The 18794-nt window shown below is 45.2% G+C and overlaps 1 protein-coding gene across 1 annotated transcript in view; it reads right to left on the bottom strand.

Annotated features, from left to right (window-relative positions):
- The window catches only part of UBAC2 (UBA domain containing 2), a 195102-nt gene extending 179847 nt beyond the window's left edge, over window positions 1–15255 (bottom strand). Inside the window, exon 1 of the mRNA XM_002742515.6 lies at window positions 15192–15255. Within this exon, the coding sequence (XP_002742561.3) occupies window positions 15192–15222 (31 nt within the window). The 5' untranslated portion in view covers window positions 15223–15255. The remainder of the gene's footprint in view (window positions 1–15191) is intronic.
- Window positions 15256–18794: the final 3539 nt, after the last annotated feature.

Raw genomic sequence — 18794 nt, 5'->3', positions numbered from 1 at the left:
AGAGGATGTGGAGAAATAGGAACACTTCTACACTGCTGGTGGGAGTGTAAACTAGTTCAACCATTGTGGAAGACAGTGTGGCGATTCCTCAAGGACCTAGAAATAGAAATTCCATTTGACCCAGCAGTCCCATTACTGGGTATATATCCAAAGGACTATAAATCGTTCTACTATAAGGACACATGCACACGAATGTTCATTGCAGCACTGTTTACAATAGCAAAGACCTGGAACCAACCCAAATGCCCATTGATGATAGACTGGACAGGGAAAATGTGGCACATATACACCATGGAATATTATGCAGCAATCAAAAACGATGAGTTTGTGTCCTTTGTGGGGTCATGGATGAACCTGGAGAACATCATTCTCAGCAAACTGACACAAGAAAAGAAAATGAAGTACCGCATGTTCTCACTCATAGGCAGGTGTTGAACAATGAGAACACATGGACACAGGGAGAAGAGCACTACACACTGGGGTCTGTTGGGGGGAATAGGGGAGGGACAGCGGGGGGTGGGGAGTTGGGGAGAGATAGCATGGGGAGAAATGCCAGATATAGGTGAAGGGGAGGAAGGCAGCAAATCACACTGCCACGTGTGTACCTATGCAACTATCTTGCATGTTCTTCACATGTACCCCAAAACCTAAAATGCAATAAAAAAAAGAAATATAAATATAATGAAAAAATTTTTAAAGCCAAAAGAGGTTTTAAAAAAGTATGATTGTTACACATAAATATGGGCTAAATCAGTCAACAGTAGGAACAACTCTAAAAAAAGTGAAACAGGAAGCCTAGAGAAAGTTCTGGACCATGTGATAAACTGTAAGAGAGAAAAAACAATACTTTTCAAATGGGGAAAGGTGTGGTTAGTGGCAAGAAAATGTGTTGTAAATTCAAGTGCCTACAGAGGCCTGGCAGGCAGGGGAATGGGGGAGCTGATGGCAAGAAGGTGAACTCGGTGAACACTGCCACCTAACAACTCAGCCCTGAGGCTGTCAGATCATCCACCTCAGGACATCACAGATACCTGAACTTAGGTCTGAAATATACCAATTTTAAAGTGCTGACAAGTAACTCTTCTCTTCAACTACTCCCACACCCCCACTACAGAGACCAAAGGACACATCTGGGGCCTGGAAAAGCACCACAGGGTGGGCATCCATCACTGCAGCCGAGATACCAGAGGGCCACATGCTGGGCGTGTGCAGGTAACAGCTCGCCCCAAGCCGGGGTGTCTCTTTGTGTTCAAGGACCCAAGGAGTCAGAGTCAACCAAACAGGGTGACAAGTAAGGATGCCTGAACTACAAAAATGGCACTGGAACATCCCCAGGCCACACAGGAGACGGGTCTGCCTCCACAGAGTTTCAGCGTAGCCTACATGGGTCTGGTTGGAGAAAGAGGGCAAGCAGAGCACATGCCTGCACAGCGGAGAAACCCAAGTCTGGTTTCAAGGCTGGGACCTCTCCCGCTGCTACCTGGGAGAAAATCCTAAGAGACCTGAGCAGAAAAATCCTTTCAAGTTTGGGCCTCTAAGTGGCCCTTCAGCACCTAGTGGGTGAGGAGATAAGATACCAGATGCTGCCAACGTCTCCAGCCACTGACCTGAGCAACAGCCTGGCTAAAGTGGGGAACAAGTCCCACAGAAACTCCAAACACTAAAATTAATTTGAAAGAGAGAGTCCAACAAAAGCAAGGAAACCAAGAAGGCAGCCAGGTAAAATTCCAGTCTAAGACAGCAGACCCAGGACACTTGTCCACATTCCCGCCCTTACAAAGTTGTTTCAAAATAAAAGAACCCTCAAACGCCAGAGAAGTGTGTCCTTTCAACAGAGTCCAGAGAAAGAATTAACAAATATCAAGACCAGGGGAGGAGTACGAGCAATCTTCAGGAGAACTGAGGGCATTTCTCAAACTGCAGGCATTACCGCTACCACAGAGTTTCTGCCTGCCCTGATCCTGTCATTTATTATTTTTCTTTAAATAACCTTACTATGATTCACATAAATATTTTAAAGGAAACTTGACATCACTACAGCAAATGGAAAACAAATGTCACTTTGCCACTGGTAGGTGCTAACTATAAAAATAAACACACTAGGCCGGGTACAGTGGCTCAAGCCTGTAATTCCAGCACTTTGGGAAGCTTAGGTGGGCAGATCACCTGAGGTCAGAAGTTTGAGACCAGCCTGGCCAACATAGTGAAAACCTGTCTCTCCTAAAAATACAAAAATTAGCCAAGTCTGGTGGCGGGCACCTATAATGACAGCTACTACTTAGAAGGCTGAGGCATGAGAATCCCTTGAATCAGCAAGTGGAGGCTGAAGTGAACCAAGATTGCGCTACTGCACTCCAGCTGGGGCATCAGAGTCAGACTGTGTCACCAAAAAAAAAAAAAACAAAAAACACCACACACACACACACACACACACACACACACAAATATAGGTTGGTGCAAAATAATTGCCATTTTACTTTTACATTTAATGGCCAAAACTTTTGCATCAACCTTTAACAAAACAAAGTTATTAAAGTCTAACTAATATTACCTCCTGCTCTTTTTGTTACAATGGGAAAATAGCCATTATTAGAGAGGTCTTTCAGACCAGCACCAAATCAATATTTTCTCTTTGATCTGATCAGGAATACTAAGAACTGAAAAGGGAGTCATGACCTGACTTCTATTTCAATGGTGTTTGCTATTGAGCCCACACTCTGTCTAAAGTCATCGCCAGTGGTGCAAGTGCCGCTGAGCAAGCATTACAGTGGGGCCTCAAACCTGTCCCCAAACCCACTGTCTACAAACAGCCTTTCCTCCACCATCCCAATTGCAAAGAAGTTTATTTATTCCCCCAAAATGAAGTCCTCTAAACTCTCCAAAAAGGGTGGGGTGGGGAGCAATCTGCTTAAGGAGAACACTGAGGGGGTTGGAGGGCTACAAAAAAAGTAGAAGAGAGCTTGAGGTAACTTCAGACTTCCAAATGAGATCACAGCACAGATGACGGAGAACAGAAAAGGAGGGTAATAAGAAGGGCAGCTTCACTCAGAAGTAAAAGCCACAGAAAGCGCTGAGCCCCCCCCCAACTCTGACAACAGTTCTCACAGTCCCGCATTCCCCACCACCACCTACTCCCCACCTCTGCACCCTATATGCAAACCAGCCTATTCATATGCCTTGCATATAGAACAGAGCCTAGAGTCAGCGCTGACATTTAAAGTTTAGGCCTCTTGTGGGAAAAGGCTGTACCCACAAACAAAAAGGAAAACCACACTAGGTACTTAAGAATCCAGTCATTCAGGACTGCACAAGTATAGCCAAGCAAGAGCCAAAAGTTCATCACCCGTGTCCTTACACGAAAAAAGTTTACTCCAGGAGGGACTCTGGGAAAAAAAACAAAAAAAAAAGATGCCAAGGCAAAAAATGATGCAAGATTCAAGAAACAGCAGGACAGGTTTTCTGACTTAGCTTCTAACCCTGGCTCTACAATAAATAGACAATCAGGTTGGGTGCAGTGGCTCACACCTGTAATCCCAGCACTTTCGGAGGCTGAAGCAGGCAGTTCACTTGAAGTCAGGAGTTTGAGATCAGCATGGACAATGTGGTGAAACCCCATCTCTACTAAAAATACAAAAATTAGCCAGGTGTGGTGGTTCACGCCTGTAATCCTAGCTACTAGAAGGCTGAGGCAGGAGAATCGCTTGAACCTGGAGGGCAGAGGTTGCAGTGAGCTGAGATTCTGCCACTACATTCAAGCCTGAGCAACAGAGTGAGACTCCATCTAAAATAAAATAAAATAAAATATTCTCATCCTTTGACTCTATAATTCCACACTTGGGCTTATTTCTTTAAAATAAAGTTAAAGATGCAATCAATAACTTAGTTACAAGGACGTTCAACGCAACAGTGTTTCTAAATGGGAAAATACTGCAAAAAACATAGTTTAGTATGATAGAATGTTATAATTGACAGGGCACAGTGGCTCATGCCCGTAATCCCAGCACTTTGGGAGGCCAAGGTGGGCAGATGAACTGAATTCAGGAGTTCAAGACCAGCCTGGCCAACATGGTGAAACCCAGTCTCTACAAAAACACAATAATTAGCAGAGCATGATGGCAGGTGCCTATAATCCCAGCTACTTAGGAGGCTGAGGCCCAAGAATCCCTTGAACCTGGGAGGTGGAGGTTGCGGTGAGCTAAGATCGCACCATTGCACTCCAGCCTGGGCGACAAAGCAACACCTCCATTTCAAAAAAAAAGTCATAATCATTCAAACTCATGTTTTTGAGTAAGATGTTGGAAGAACATCAAATGTATATTTGAATGCCATTTCTGTATAAAACTAAATGTACAGGTTATGTGTATATACATGTGTCAGAAAAAAAAGAACGCATAAATAACATGTACCAAGAAAAAGTCTAAAAGAATGATCACTAGACTACCAACAATGGTTATGTGGGTGTGGGAGTAATTATGTGGGACTAGTCCTTTCTACACTACATACAATAGTTATATAATTTTTGAACTTTTTCAGCATGCTTCAGTTTTGTAATAAGGTAAAACAAAAATAATATTAAAAGTTGGCTTTGAAGATTACTAATGACATGGAGTGAATTCACTCAAGAAAATCAAATGAAAAAAGCAGAATATGAAACTGTATATAGGCAGATCTTTCCTTTAAAAATGTGTATTTACATACACATATAAAGGAGAAAAAAGTATACAACAGCAATACAAAAATAATGATCAAATCTGGGCAGTACAATGAAATGGAAATTTATGACTTTTTCCCTCTATCTTATTTCCCCCAATAAATCTTAGAAACAATTAATAAAGTCAAACAGGTTTCTCTTTTGCAGGGCTGCAAAGGGTCTTTGAAGTGTTAATCTGCATTGTCAACGTCAAAAATCAATATAGCCAACAACATTCCCAACTTAACTTGGCTATAAAACCCTTTCCAAAGATTAGTGCTATGCTCTTCCCACTGTATCATGTCCACTGAAGGGACTACATTCTAGGAAATGACTGAAAACAATGGCAACGTACCTGAGAAAGCCTTAGGGAAAAATCTGGGGGGGAAATCATAATTTAAATAGGATTACTTTATAATTCTCATTTATACTCATAATTTAAATGAGGGTTAAAACTTCAGGAGTTCCTCATTGTATCAACATTTCACAAAGCACACTTCAAAATGCTAGAGCAAATTATTAATGAGATATGCTTTAGCAAGCTTCCCTTATTAAAATGCTATGAAAATGTCAATTTTAAAATTGCCTGCTGTAAGATAGGTTCCACGTGTGTTACTAAAACTGCTATTGAGACAGGCTGAGAATGGAAAAAGTTGGAAAAGGAAGATGACTTGATAAGGGAAGAGAAAACGGAGGATACACAAATAAAAACAACGGTAGAGCACTAACTGCTACAAAAAGATCCTAACTAGGACATAAAACATGTCTATCAAAAGCCAACTGGATCTCAGTTCTGCCGTGGGAAGGAGGAGACTTGGGCACTGGCAGCCATGAGAAGGAGCGTGGTAGAGACCAGGAAAGTGACTACCATGATCCAGGGGAGGAGGGAAAAGCACATTGCCAGGACACAATGATGCGGTTTCCAATGGCCAGGACTCCTGCTCTACACCAACCTGAGCTACTATTTATTTATATCACTCACCTGAGACAATCCCAGTGGTTGAGCAACACAGTAGTTGAGCAGTAATGAGCAACAAAGGATAGGGAGCCAGACCATCTGGATTCAAATCCTAGTCCTGCTCCTCACTAGGAAAGTTACTTAAATGTCTGTGCCTCAGTTTCCTCATCCACAATTGGGAAGAATAACTGTATCTACCTCACAGGACTGTTCTGAGAATTAAGTGAGTCAATATACGTAAACTGCTTAGAACAGTGCCTAGCACATAGTATGTTACCAGTAAAACTAGTAATAACTCAGTTATTAGTTGTTGATTGAAAAAGCATAAGAACTATATAAACATGTAGCACTCTTATTTAAATAATAATTCTTTTTCCCAGATGTTCATCCTAAGGTTTAGTGAGTCATAGTGCCATTGCCATTTTCCACTAAAGGGACTAAATTTTCATTTATTTTATGATACAGTAGAAACCACAGGCTTTAGAAGCAGACAAATTGGAGTCAAATCTCAGCTCTTCCACTTACTACTAGCTATGTAATCTTGGACAAATTATTTTCTGAGCCTGAAAAGACTCACTGGTAGAGAAGAAAAACAACAATACCTATCCTCATAAGGCTTCTATGAAAATGAAATATAATAACTTAAGAAAAGCAATCTTTTCCCCCTTAAGTTCCTGATGGAGTTTAAATTGGTACTACCGTTTGGGATTGGGATGTGGTAGTATGTACTCAAAGTTATATGACAACATATTTTACTCAACCTTCTTTCACTTCTATGAATATCTGAAAGTTAAGATGCTCTCAGCATTACTGTAATTTAAAAAAAAAAAAAAAAAAGGAGGGGAGAAACCACCTAATACTGCAAGCACAGCATCCTAAGGGAACGCTTACGACAAAGGGAAAAAGTGGGGCCTGCCATGGTGGCTCCTGCCTGTAATCCCAGCACTTTGGGAGGCTGAGGTAGGTGGATCACCTGAGGTCAGGAGTTCAAGACCAGCCTGGCCAACATGTTGAAACCCCATCTCTACTAAAAATACAAAAATTAGCTGCACATGGCAGTGGGCGCCTTTAACGCCAGCTACTCAGGAGGCTGAGGCAAGATAATCACTTGAACACGGGAGGAAGAGGTTGCAGCGAGCTGAGATCGTGCCACTGTACTCCAGCCTGGGCAACATGAGCGAAAACTCCATCTCAAAAAAAAGAAAAAGAAAAAAGCAGGTCATTATGATCACATTTTAAGATTCTGTTGGGTGAAATAAAAGCAAGTTAGAAGTACTGAGATAAATTTATTTCTACCTATTTCTTTGGATATTCATTTTTGTACTGGAAAGACAGCAGACGCCACAACATCAATAAGTGCCACTTTATTTCTTCCTAGTGCTTTCCTGCATCGCAGAATTGTCTTTGATGAAGATGTACTCATTTTATAACAAAGTCAGTTATTTTAAAACAAGAACTTAAGTGTATAGAAGAAAAGATGAAGAAATTAAATAAAATGCTGAGTGGTTTTTCTCAATTTTCCAAACTTCCTATGGTATGGTTAATGTTACTTTTACAATGAAAAGAAACCTTTTTTAAAAGCATCCTCCCTAGGCCGGGTGCAGTGGCTCACGCCTATAATCCCAGCACTTTGGGAGGCCAAGGCGGGTGGATCATGAGGTCAATAGATCGAGACCATCCTGGTCAACAAGGTGAAACCCCGTCTCTACTAAAAATACAAAAATTAGCTGGGCATGGTGGTTCGCACCTGTAGTCCCAGCTACTCGGCTGAGGCAGGAGAATTGCTTGAACCCAGAAGGCAGAGGTTGCGGTGAGCTGAGATCATGCCATTGCACTCCAGTCTGGTTAACAACAGCGAAACTCCGTCTCAAAAAAAAAAAAAAAAGCATCCTCCCTTAAGCTTGTCCCTCTCTAGTTAATGCCTAGCTTTCCTTCTTAGCTAATTTTTTTTTTTTTTTAAGAGTCTCACTATGTCACTCAGGCTGGAGTGCAGTGGCACGATCCTGGCTCACTGCAACCTCCACCTCTCAGGATCAAGCGATTCTCCCTGCCTCAGCCTCCCAGGTAGCTGGAATTACAGGTGTGCAATGGCATGATCTCAGCTCACTGCAACCTCTATCTCCCAGGATCGATTCTCCCTGCCTCAGCTGCCCAAGTAACTGGGATTACAGGCACCTGCCACCACACCTGTAATCCCAGCTACTCAGGCAGCTAACTTGGTACATTTAGTAGAGACAGGGTTTCACCATGTTGGCCAGACCAGTCTCAAACTCCTGGCCTCAGGTAATCCATCCGCTTCGGCCTCCCAAATTGCTGGAATTATAGACATGAGCCACTGTGCCTGGCCACTAAAATTTATGACAAGTATATCCCTTTGAAGTTTCAAAAATGCAATCCCCAAAAACTTAAGACAGGTGGGGAAGCATGTGTCCCCAAGAGTATATGCAGCTGTTTTGGGTTTGGGCAACCCAGGCCTGGTAACAGCAGAAAAGTATAAACTCTAAAAATGCCCTTAAAGAATAGAGCCAAATGGTTGCTGGCCCACAAAACAGAACCCCAACCAAAACAAGATGGTAAAACTGGAATTTCCCCTAAGGTACCAAAAGAGAAGGGCTGCTGCCACCAAAGGGAGGCTCCATAGCAGAATGCAGAACTTTCCAAGAGTGAGTACAAGGCAGTCCCTGGCTCCCACAGTCCTCTCAGCCAGATCAGGGCTACATGTGAGGCTTCCCTCCCGCAAAGACAGGACAGGAGGAGGGGGCTTGGTGAAAAGAACCCTTGAGGGGCCGTGAGTATAGCCACACCCTCACACCAAGCTGAGGTCAGGGCTTGATGGCCTATTTCATGAGCTAAATCTGTGACTAGCAAGGGTACAGTCAATCTTCAACAGAGAAAATCTAGAAAGCTGGAGAAGCTGTGTTGGGCATGGTGGCGGGCACCTGTAATCCCAGCTACTTGAGGGCTGAGGCAGGAGAATTGCTTAAACCCAGGAGGCAGAGGTTGCAGTGAACAGAGATCGCGCCATTGCCCTCTCACCTGGGCAATAAGAGCGAAACTCTGTCTCAAAAAAAAAAAAAAAGAGAGACAGAGGCAAAAATAAAGATTTGGATCATCTGCCACACATCGAATGCATACTTAAGAAAGAATGTCAGTAGGAACATGGTTTGCTCCTTCATGACAACACCAAAAAAAGAGGAGTCAATAATTGTTGTCCATATAAGCAGTATGCAGGGGACAGGGTATTTAGGTTCCCAAGGCAGGATCCTAAGCTGGAACAAAGGTGAAGAGTGAAGGCCTCAAATGACCCCACCAGTCCTGAGGGCTCACCCAGCTCTACGGTGAGACAAATGTCCACACCACAGGCTGACACCAGTGGACTTTGGGCTCATCAAAATTCTCTAATTGCATCTGGCCTAAGGCTCCCTACCAAATGTTTTGGCTCAAAGAAGAGTTTCACTCAGAGCAGCTCATTGGTACAGTGGGGCAGAAGCAGGCCACAATGAGCCCAGAACAGGGCCTCGCCACTGAAGAGCAGCAGACTAATTATACGGGGCTTAAAAGTGAAGGGAGGTGAGAAAGGGAGAAAAATAAGGGAAGATCACCTTTCATGAGCTGGAAAGAAGGTGGTCAGCAGTGGAAGATATAAGCTAGAGTTGTTGGATGAGTTATACTTTTGTATTTCTAAGAATAGGCTCAGAAGAAGGATCCCGTTGATACTACTTAAACCTGAGTAGTTACTATGGCAAAATTCTAGGAGTCACACATATTAACCTTCCAATCAATAAAGGATCTGAAGTACAGGCAGTCTCACTTCCAGGCCTGCGAGCTATACCTCTATACTCTGCCCTCTTACTAAATAAGAATGCATCCCCCCAGGTCAACACAGCAGCAGGCAGAGGCTCCCAACTCTGGGAGCGGGTGCCACTAAGGCACACACAGGAGAAAGCATCAGCTGAAACTGTGTGCCAAGCTCATTCCTGCAGGGGAGAGAATGAAGATAAAGAAGAAACAGGAGTGGCGTGAGAAAAGACAGAAAAGAAAGAGTTCAGAATCGGTAGCGGGTGGGTCTCAGCAGGAGGCTATTTCATTCTTCTGGATTGGAGGAACAAGTTAAAGAGAGGGAGTAGGAAGGGGAAGGAGCACCCAGATGAATGCTCCTAATTTTTTGGATGGGTGAAGAGTGAGATGGGGAGAGACTGAGAATAGCCTTGAGCCTAGGACAAAACAGAGGTAGCACAGGGAGATGACTGAATCCCAGAAACTTAGCTGAGAAATGAATACCAGAAACTTAGTTGAGAAACGGTACCAAGGGCTCAGACTTGACCCCATAAATCAATGCCAAGTTAGGGTTTTGCTCAATGAGCACCGCAGGAGAGAGGTTCAGGTTTCTGAGAGTCTGGTAATGAACTACAGGTTCCAGACTGGATACTGTCAGATCCAACAGGCAGACACTGACCCAGCAATGGATCAACTAATGCACTCAGACACAGATATCCAGTGAAAGAGCAGGCTGGGGGTCCAGGCAGCTTACAGACCCCAAGGAGGGTGCTGTAAAGAGTTAGCAGCCATGGCCCTGAACAGCTGGCTCGCCAGGCATTTATTCAGTACAGATTTAATGACAGAGGCTTTGAGTCAACACACTTGTGGATAATGATTAAAAACCAGATTCTGAGGCCTAAAGCAAACACCATTTGTGGGTAATAACATTGTTGACTCCCCCAGGTAGAGGGCAGTCATGCACTGTGGATGTTCAAACTGGATGTTCAAAGGTCAGTCTTAGGACCACATGAGTAAAGAAGCTCTTTATCCACCCAGCTGCCCAAGTGGTAAAGCAAAGTCACCTTCGACTCCTCCCTCTCCCCAGATTCAATCAGCTTTATTAACACAACCTACCAGAATACACATCTTTAGAATCTATCTTCTATCATCTCTCATTAGCCCACCAGACTCTGTTCTCTCTGCCCCACCTGTGGCTGCCCTCTTGCCTCCTCCTAATCTGTTTGTCCATTAGAATGTCCTGGGGTGGGAGGATGAGGGGGCTTTAAAAATACACATTTCTTAAAACAAAAAAATAACAGGTTTCTGACACCCATGCTAGCTCTTCTGAATCTGACCCTCTGGGGAGGGGACCCAAGAAACTGTACATTGGGAAACACCATGACTGATTTTTTTTCAGCTGAGACAGGAACAGCATTTGAGAACCACTACTCCATAACCAAGAGTAACCCCTCCTCTTCCCTTCTACAGCAGTGAGAAGCACGCCTGCCCTGGGTCCTAGAGGCTCACCTACTACAGTTCCTCACAACTCAGCCCCATCACTCATTCCTGCCTGTATTTTCAACCACTTCCTTCCCACAGTTTTTTCCCAACACCTTTTAAACAAGCTAAGCCTCCTCTCAACTTAAAGAAACTCTCCCTTACACCTGTGGCCACATCTAAGCACAACTCCCTCTCTTGATTCTCGTAACCAAGATTTTGAAAGCGCTTTCCAAGCTCACTGTTTCCACTTACGCCCCACTCATTCCTCAGCCAATTATAATCTGACTTCTCTCCCCAACTACTGGACAAGCTATTCCGGAAAGGTTCTGGCCTGGGGGGCTCTTTCTTTCCCACAGGCCACTCTTCAGGCCTGTTTTGAAAATGACTGCAGTGTATAATGCTACCAGCCACTCTCCCCTGAAATTCTCTCCTGCAGGGTGTCTCCTTACTTCCTTGGCCATTCCTCAGTCTTCTTCCCTGGCACCTGCTTTTTTCCCCACTTTAAAGTTTAAAATGTTCACAAATTCTGTCCCCAGTTCTTGTCTCACCTTCCATTGTCCACTGAAAGACTTCACCACACACCTCTTAGGAATAGCTCACTCCAGGCATAACCTGGATTCATTCCCACCTGCCTCTTTGCCAAGACCTGTCTAGGCTCTGTCCCTCTGAGGCCTTCTCCACCCTATGATGCCTGCCAAACTCTCAAAAGTCAGCCCAAATATTGCTACATTGGGAAGTCTTCTTCAACTGTGCCCCCCCCCACAACCAGCCCACCCCCTGCAATAAACCCATAGCACCAAGCACAGACATTCTTTTTAAAACAGTTTTGCTCAATAGACACTGAACTCCTTGAGGGCGGGAACTGTATCTGGAAAATATTAGACATGCAATTAATGTTGGCTGCATCGGTCGTTACACAGTGAACACACTGTGGAGTGAACTGGAGCTTATTACTAAATGATATACACATTATACAATGTAGAGCGGAGTGACAGCACTGGACAATAAGCAAGGAATCTAAAGTGAGTCATGACCACTAATCCTGTGCACTTTTACCTGCTCATAACTGCATGACTGGGCAGATAGCAGTATAGTTTCAAGCACTTGAAACAGGCACAGCAGAGTGTTTTCAACTGTACTGTGTCTGAAACTGTATTGCTGTCCCTTTCTTCAAAATGAAGAGTTTTCAACAAACTCTGATATGGCTGGCTCCTTCACATCATTTGGGTCTCAGTACAGATGTCACCTTCCTGGCTACCCTCTGTGATCATGTATGCTAAAGTGGTCCTCCACCATAACTTTGGTCTTTATACTTCCCCTCTCATTGTCTTCGTGTTACTTATCACTATGTGAATCATACTGACTTGTTAGCCTGTTTGATGCTGGTCACCTTTATCATTACTTTATCCTCTGTGTATCAACAGTGTGTGGCTGAGAGCCACCTCCAACACTCAATAAAATCCCTGCATTCACCATCCTTCAAGCCTGTGTGACCTGATTCTTTCCGGACACTGGACAAGAATTTGGGATACGCTGAGTGCAGGAACCCAAGAAAGCCAGTGTGAGTGTTTTGGGCTCTGGCCCCGTGGCAGTGTATAGGGGTATTACAATTCCCTGTTAGTCTTGTCATCTGGGAATGGCTTAAGTGTTAACTAGCTCAGTGAGGAGTCAGTGCAATGGCCTTTTTGGGCTCAACAGGCACTCGTTGAATAGATGAGAGAGAAAAGCAAGTTTAACACTAAAACACTATTATCTATTAACCACAAAACATGAGAAACATGCAGGTAGTAGGAAATAGCAGGGATTTCTCCCTGGAAAGGGACTGTTATTCACCACCCATGGGGGGTGCACACGGATCATCCTCCTTTCAGATACTTACTCAGGATCAGAATTTGGATTTACTAAAGGGTCCCTCAACTTATCTAAAGGAAATCATGGGTGGCTCACCCCTGTAATCCCAACATTTTGGGAGGCAGAGGCAGAGGATCACTCGAGGTCAGGAGGTCAAGACCATGCTGGCCAACATGGCGAAACACTGTCTCTACTACAACTACAAAAATCAGCTGGGTTTTACGGCAGGCGCCTGTAATCCCAGCTACTTGGGAGGCTGAGGCACAAGAATCGCTTGAACTCTGGTGGCAGTGGTTGCAATGAGCCGAGATCTGCCACTGCACTCCAGCCTGGGTGACAGAGCAAGACTCCATCTCAATAAATAAATAAAAAGAATAAAATAAAGGAAATCCCCCTCAGTGGGTAGCTTCTCCAGAGAAAAAAAATTTAAAGCTGACGAACAGCCTTTTCTAATGACCAGTCTTGGAAAACTGTACCTAAACTCCACTGTCAGCACCACATGCATTGAGACGAGGAACTGTTCATTGCTGTGTTTCCAGCACCTAGCCCACTTCATTGTCCAGAGAAGATGCCCAAAATGTTTGTAAAAAGAGCATGTAAGACACAGCCTTCTGAGGAACTGCCATCCCAACAATTCTTTTTTTGAGTCAGAGTTTAGTTCTTCCTGCACAGGCTGGAGTGCAATAGTGTGATCTCGGCTCACCGCAACCTCCACCTCCCGGGTTCAAGCAATTCTCCTGCCTCAGCCTCCCAAGTAGCTGGGATTACAGGTGTACACCACCACGCCCAGCTCATTTTGTATTTTTAGTAGAGATGAGCTTCTCCATGTTGGTCAGGCTGGTCTCGAACTCCTGACCTCAGGTGATCTGCCCACCTTGGTCTCCCAAAGTGCTGGAATTACTGGCGTGAGCCACTGAGCCCAGCCTCAACAACTCTTACACTGCAGAAGCACTTAATTTTAGAAACAAGCCAAGACAGCTGCAGATGGGATCCAGGCCTAGGCCTCTCCCTGGGCAACAATTTGGTTCCTAAAATTCAACACTCACCACCATGCGCCATAGATAATTATCTTCCCACAGTCACCCTGTATCAACTTTGAATACACATGGCCAATATAATCTCATGGCTAGTACAGTACAGCAAACAACAGCAGACTCCCCTTTTAATTTTTTTATATGTACTTTGGGCAGCAAGGATAGATCAAAATGCTAAAAGAACAACTGAAATTGAAAAATTCTACCACGAATTTCATAACCACCAGTTCCTGGCTCACTGTGTGATCCCAGGACAACCACACCACCTTCTTAAACTGTCAGCTTCAACTACAGTCATAAGGTTCTTTATCTAAAGGGTTGTTTGGGGAAGATTAGTAGAGGTAACATACTCTGGGACCAATGAATAAAAGATACCGTGAATCAAATTAATTATGAAACAAAGGAAATCATAAATATTGAAACCACTTCAAAACCTGAGAAGTTGAGAAGTGAGGAAAATTTAAAATTATGCCTGTGACTCTGATACTAACTCACTGATGGACTATAAGACAAGACACGTATTCTCAGAAGATTCATGACATTCCCAACAGATCTTTCGTATTTGGAAATGTCAGATGTTTCTGTCCTCCAGCAGCATTAACTTCACATGGAGTATGAACAGTGACATATGGAAATTGCGAAATTAGAGCTGTTTTCCGTTGCCGTACCCGTGCCGAGCCGTTAACACGCAGTCTACCTTACCGAAAGTCAATTCCACACGCTCTGGGTCAATGAGAAAAGCCGTTTAACTGGCTGTAAAAATACTTCTCCGCCCCCTACCTGCTGTCCCCCGCTAACACGCCAGGAAAACAGCAATAACCAGCAGCACAGCTGCGCGCCCACGCCACGACTTCCTAACTTCCCTCCACTAGAAAGCACTCTCATCAGTGTTTGTTTGTCTAAAAACTCTTCTTGGAGCCTGGAGAAGAAACACATCCAAGTGAAACTCAGAGGTCAGCTTCTAAAGCGGAGGCTGAACTTTGCAGGTGCGGGCGGGAGGCAGTCAGTTCCGTCCCTCGAGAACCTAAATGAATGGGGCAAGGTGAGGGGGACGACCCTTTCCTTCAGCGCTGCACTCGCGCCGCAAAGGGCCTGGGGCCGGCCCACGAGAACACCAGGGCACTAGCCCACTTGCAGCAGCCCCAAGAGACTCCTGACCATTGCACCTGGGGACACCAGGTAGGGTCGGGGCTGGCGGTCCCCATTCACCCCCCAGGCCGAAGTGAGGGCGGTTTCCGCTGACCCCCTAGGCCAGGAACTAGCAGGGTTCGGGCGCGGGTCTGGAGGGTCGGCCCCACCACCTCCGGCAAACCCGAGGGTCCCCGCTGCCACAGCCTCCTCAAGGAGGTGCCCAGGGTGGCGTGTAGGGGCAGCCAGGACGGCGGCGGCCAGTACTCACAGAGCCCACTGGAGCCGGTGCTGGTGAACATGGTCCCGCCGGGCTCGGAGCCCCCGCGGGGACCAGGGGGAGGGGAAGCTGAGGTGCGAGCGCCGGCGACTGCGCAGGCGCACTCCCGGCGGGGCGGTGAATTCGGCGCGGCGAGGCGACTCGCCGCTGACGAATGACGCATGCGCAGCCAGGGGCGTGCGCCCCTGGGTCAGCGCCCTTCTTCCTGCCGGGGAAGGGAAGTGCGTCCAGAGGGGAGGGGCCAGCTCTTCAGGTAGAAAAGACGGCTGCTAGAGCCGCGTGAGGTAGAAAGGGATGGCGCTTGCGCAACGAAGGTGAAGCTCCCGGGACCCTCACGTTTATGTCCAGTGCCACCTCACCCCTGGTGGTTACGCAAATGGCTGCAGATTCCTCTGGATTGCCGGCGCTGGGCATGAGCGCAGCCTCAAACCTCTCCCGAGACTGGCGCCCGGCGCTTTCCACGCGCGTTCTGTCTTTCCGGGCAGTCCCTTGAAGCTGGCTCCCCGCGGGCTTTTGACTGCAGTGGGGTCTGTCTTGGGTTCCGGTGTCCAGCGGAGTCTGAGAGGTCACGCAGATGCAGATGGAGGGGTGTGGGAGCCGGAGAGGTGGAACAGGTCCTTCTGGATACAGAGAGTCGGACGGTCCAGCCGCCTTTGTTCCCGCGTGGGTCCCGCGCGGAATCCACACCACCGGAGCCGAGTGTCGTGGGCCCGGGAGTCAGCACCCGTCCTCCCCCTGTGGTGGCGGGCGGCTGGGGGTCCCAGGCGCGGCGAGCCCGGCAGAGCGACCCTGCACTTGTGCCCCGCGAGCTTCCGGACCCAGGCCATTTAATATTTTTTACCCCAGCAGAATGATTTACTCTTTACCGAATTCGCGGTTTTTAAATGAGTGTTAGCCTGAAAACATGCAGTCGTTTTAAAAAAGTTTTTTTAAGTTGATCTCATAAAAAAGAGTAAAAGTGGTTACTCTTTTACAGAGGAGAGTTAGTGGGGAGGGAGATGCGGAGAGCTTGGTCAACAGGTACAAAGTTACAGTTAGGAGGAGTATGTTTTGGTGTTCTCTTTTGGATGACTATACTCAACAATAATGTTGACTCAAAATAGCTAGAGAAGAGAATGTTGGATGTTCTCACCACAAAGAAATGACAAGTGTTTCAGTGATGGATGTGCTAATTACCCTGATTAGATGGTTACTCAATGTTTATATGTATGGAAACATCACACTGTACCCCAGAAATACATAAAATTATGTGAGAATGCATATTCTGGGGAAATTGACTGCACCACCGAGCTAAATGAAAGGGATAGGCTATGGGGTACTTTAAAAAATAAAAAAACTTTTTGAGCTCATAAGTGCCAGCCAGTACTAAATCTGAGACTCATAGATCAACACAGCCCCTGCCCGCAAAGAGAGGTTCCAGTGGGCCAAAATGTTAACGTTCCTTATTTTTAGAAGGCAAACGTATGCTTTTTATTTGCTTCTTTAGGCCTTATTTGTAAAGTTCATTTTCAGTCTTTTTTTGTTTGTTTTAAGATGGAGTCTCACTCTGTCTCCCGGGCTGGAGTGGAGTGGCACAGTCTGGGCTCACTGCAACCTCCGCCTCCTGGGTTGAAGCGATTCTCCTGTCTCAGCCTCCCAAGTAGCTGGGACTAACAGGTGCCTGACACCATGCCCAGCTAATTTTTGTATTTTTAGTAGAGACAAGGTTTCACCATGTTGGTCAGCATGGTCTCGAACTCCTGACCTCATGTGATCTGCCCGCCTCAGCCTCCCAAGTGTTGGAATTACAGGTTTGAGCCACCGTGCCCAGATATTTATGGGAGGATGATTTGAGCTAGCACAGAAGCAAGAAAAGGCTGACGGGGTGTACAGCCACTGTGACCCGATCATACCAGAAGGGTTCTTTTCCCTCAGTTATTTACGGGATCTCAGGCCTGAGGCCTACTTTCCACAGAAACTGAATGCAAGGTACTACAGCTCCTTTTTCAGACGAGGCTCTTGCTCCAAGCCTGCCATACAGCATATGCCGTTTCAGGCAGGGATGCCACCGCCTGGATCTTTGGTTCTTGTCCTGGTCTGGCTGTTTTCCCATGTACTGCTTCTGCTTTGTGACTGCTCTAAGCATTCCTCCTATTACAAATGTTATATGGTCATATAGAAGGATTATATAAATCAGTACTAACTGTGTCGATACAGCTCCAACTACAATACCTGTATAATACCTGTATGATTATATAGAAAGATTATGTGGGACTAAGTATGCTAGATATAAGTACTAAGTATGATTATATAAGCTAGATATAAGTACTAAGTATGATTATATAAGCTAGATATATGTAAGCAGTAAGTTATACTTCAGGTACTAATTCTGTAAACAAGTATATGATTATATGTAAAGATTATATAAAGGAAATAACTGAGTGATAATGCTATAAACTAAGATATTCTTCAGGCACTAATTGTGCCTGGGGTGTGCACAGCTCTCCTTCCTCGGTGCCCATGTGAGAGGTTACCCCCACACAAGTATACAGTAGAGTTTTCCACTGTACAGTTGGAATAGCTAAATAACTGGATTTTCCAGTTGACTGCTGCATAATGTTATAAAATCTTATATGGGTAAAAGATCAATTTGAACCATAAAATAAACCAATAAACTTTAGTGTAAGAGTCCAAAATATTCGTTCTGTGGTTTCAGATTCCTCATTGCAGCTAACCTTTAAGAAACTACCACTTGCTAAGTTATGGTATAGTATCAAAAAATAATGTATCACCTGAAAGGCTATTAAAATACTTCTTTTCCCAACCACTGGGTATATCTATGTGAGGCCAGGTTTTTCTCTTATGCTTCAACCAAAGCAATGTATTGTAACAAACTGAAAGCCAGACATTAAAGACATTTGCCCACCAGATACAGTGGCTCAGGCATGTAATTCTGGCACTTTGGGAGGCATCCCAGATAATTTGTGTGCACCTTAAAGTCTGAGATGCCCTATTGTAGTGATTCTCAGGGGGGCAGTTTTGACTTCCAGGGAGCAATATCTGTAGACATTTTTGGACATCACGATGTGGTAGGGGGATGCTGCTGATATCTAATGGGCTGAGGCCAGGATGCTGCTAAACATCCACCAATACCAGGCCAACCTCTCCCTGGCCCCCTCCCATAGTAAAGAATTGTCTCACCTGGATTGTCAGTAGTGCAGAGGTGGAGGAAACCCTACCCCATGTAATTCATCCGACCTTTACTATGAAGTTCCTGAAACTCCTGGTGAATTTCATTTCTGTTGCCCTGGCTGATATTTCCACCTTTTCTCTTTTTTTGGATTTTATTATGAAGAGCTCATTCTGTTGATCCCTAGGAATCACCTATTGCCTTGCTGTTTTGTTGAATCTGCTTTCTACATTGGGAAGGTAGGAGTATGTTTGTAAGCCTTAGAAGCTATATACACTATGAAGAAATCACCAGACACTTGGATAAACTTTGCAGAGGTGAAGGACTGTCTCCACCAGAGAGACCCAGAAGGAGACAGAGTAAGCCTGACTCATGAGGTCAGGTATCACCAATCCACAGCCAACTTCCACAGTTCATCTTCCTAG

The sequence above is a fragment of the Callithrix jacchus genome, chromosome 1 (assembly GCF_049354715.1).
Source record: "Callithrix jacchus isolate 240 chromosome 1, calJac240_pri, whole genome shotgun sequence".
NCBI classification, from domain to species: domain Eukaryota; kingdom Metazoa; phylum Chordata; class Mammalia; order Primates; family Cebidae; genus Callithrix; species Callithrix jacchus.
The sequence above is the reverse complement of the archived record's forward strand: the minus strand, read 5'-3'. Positions and strand labels throughout refer to the sequence as shown.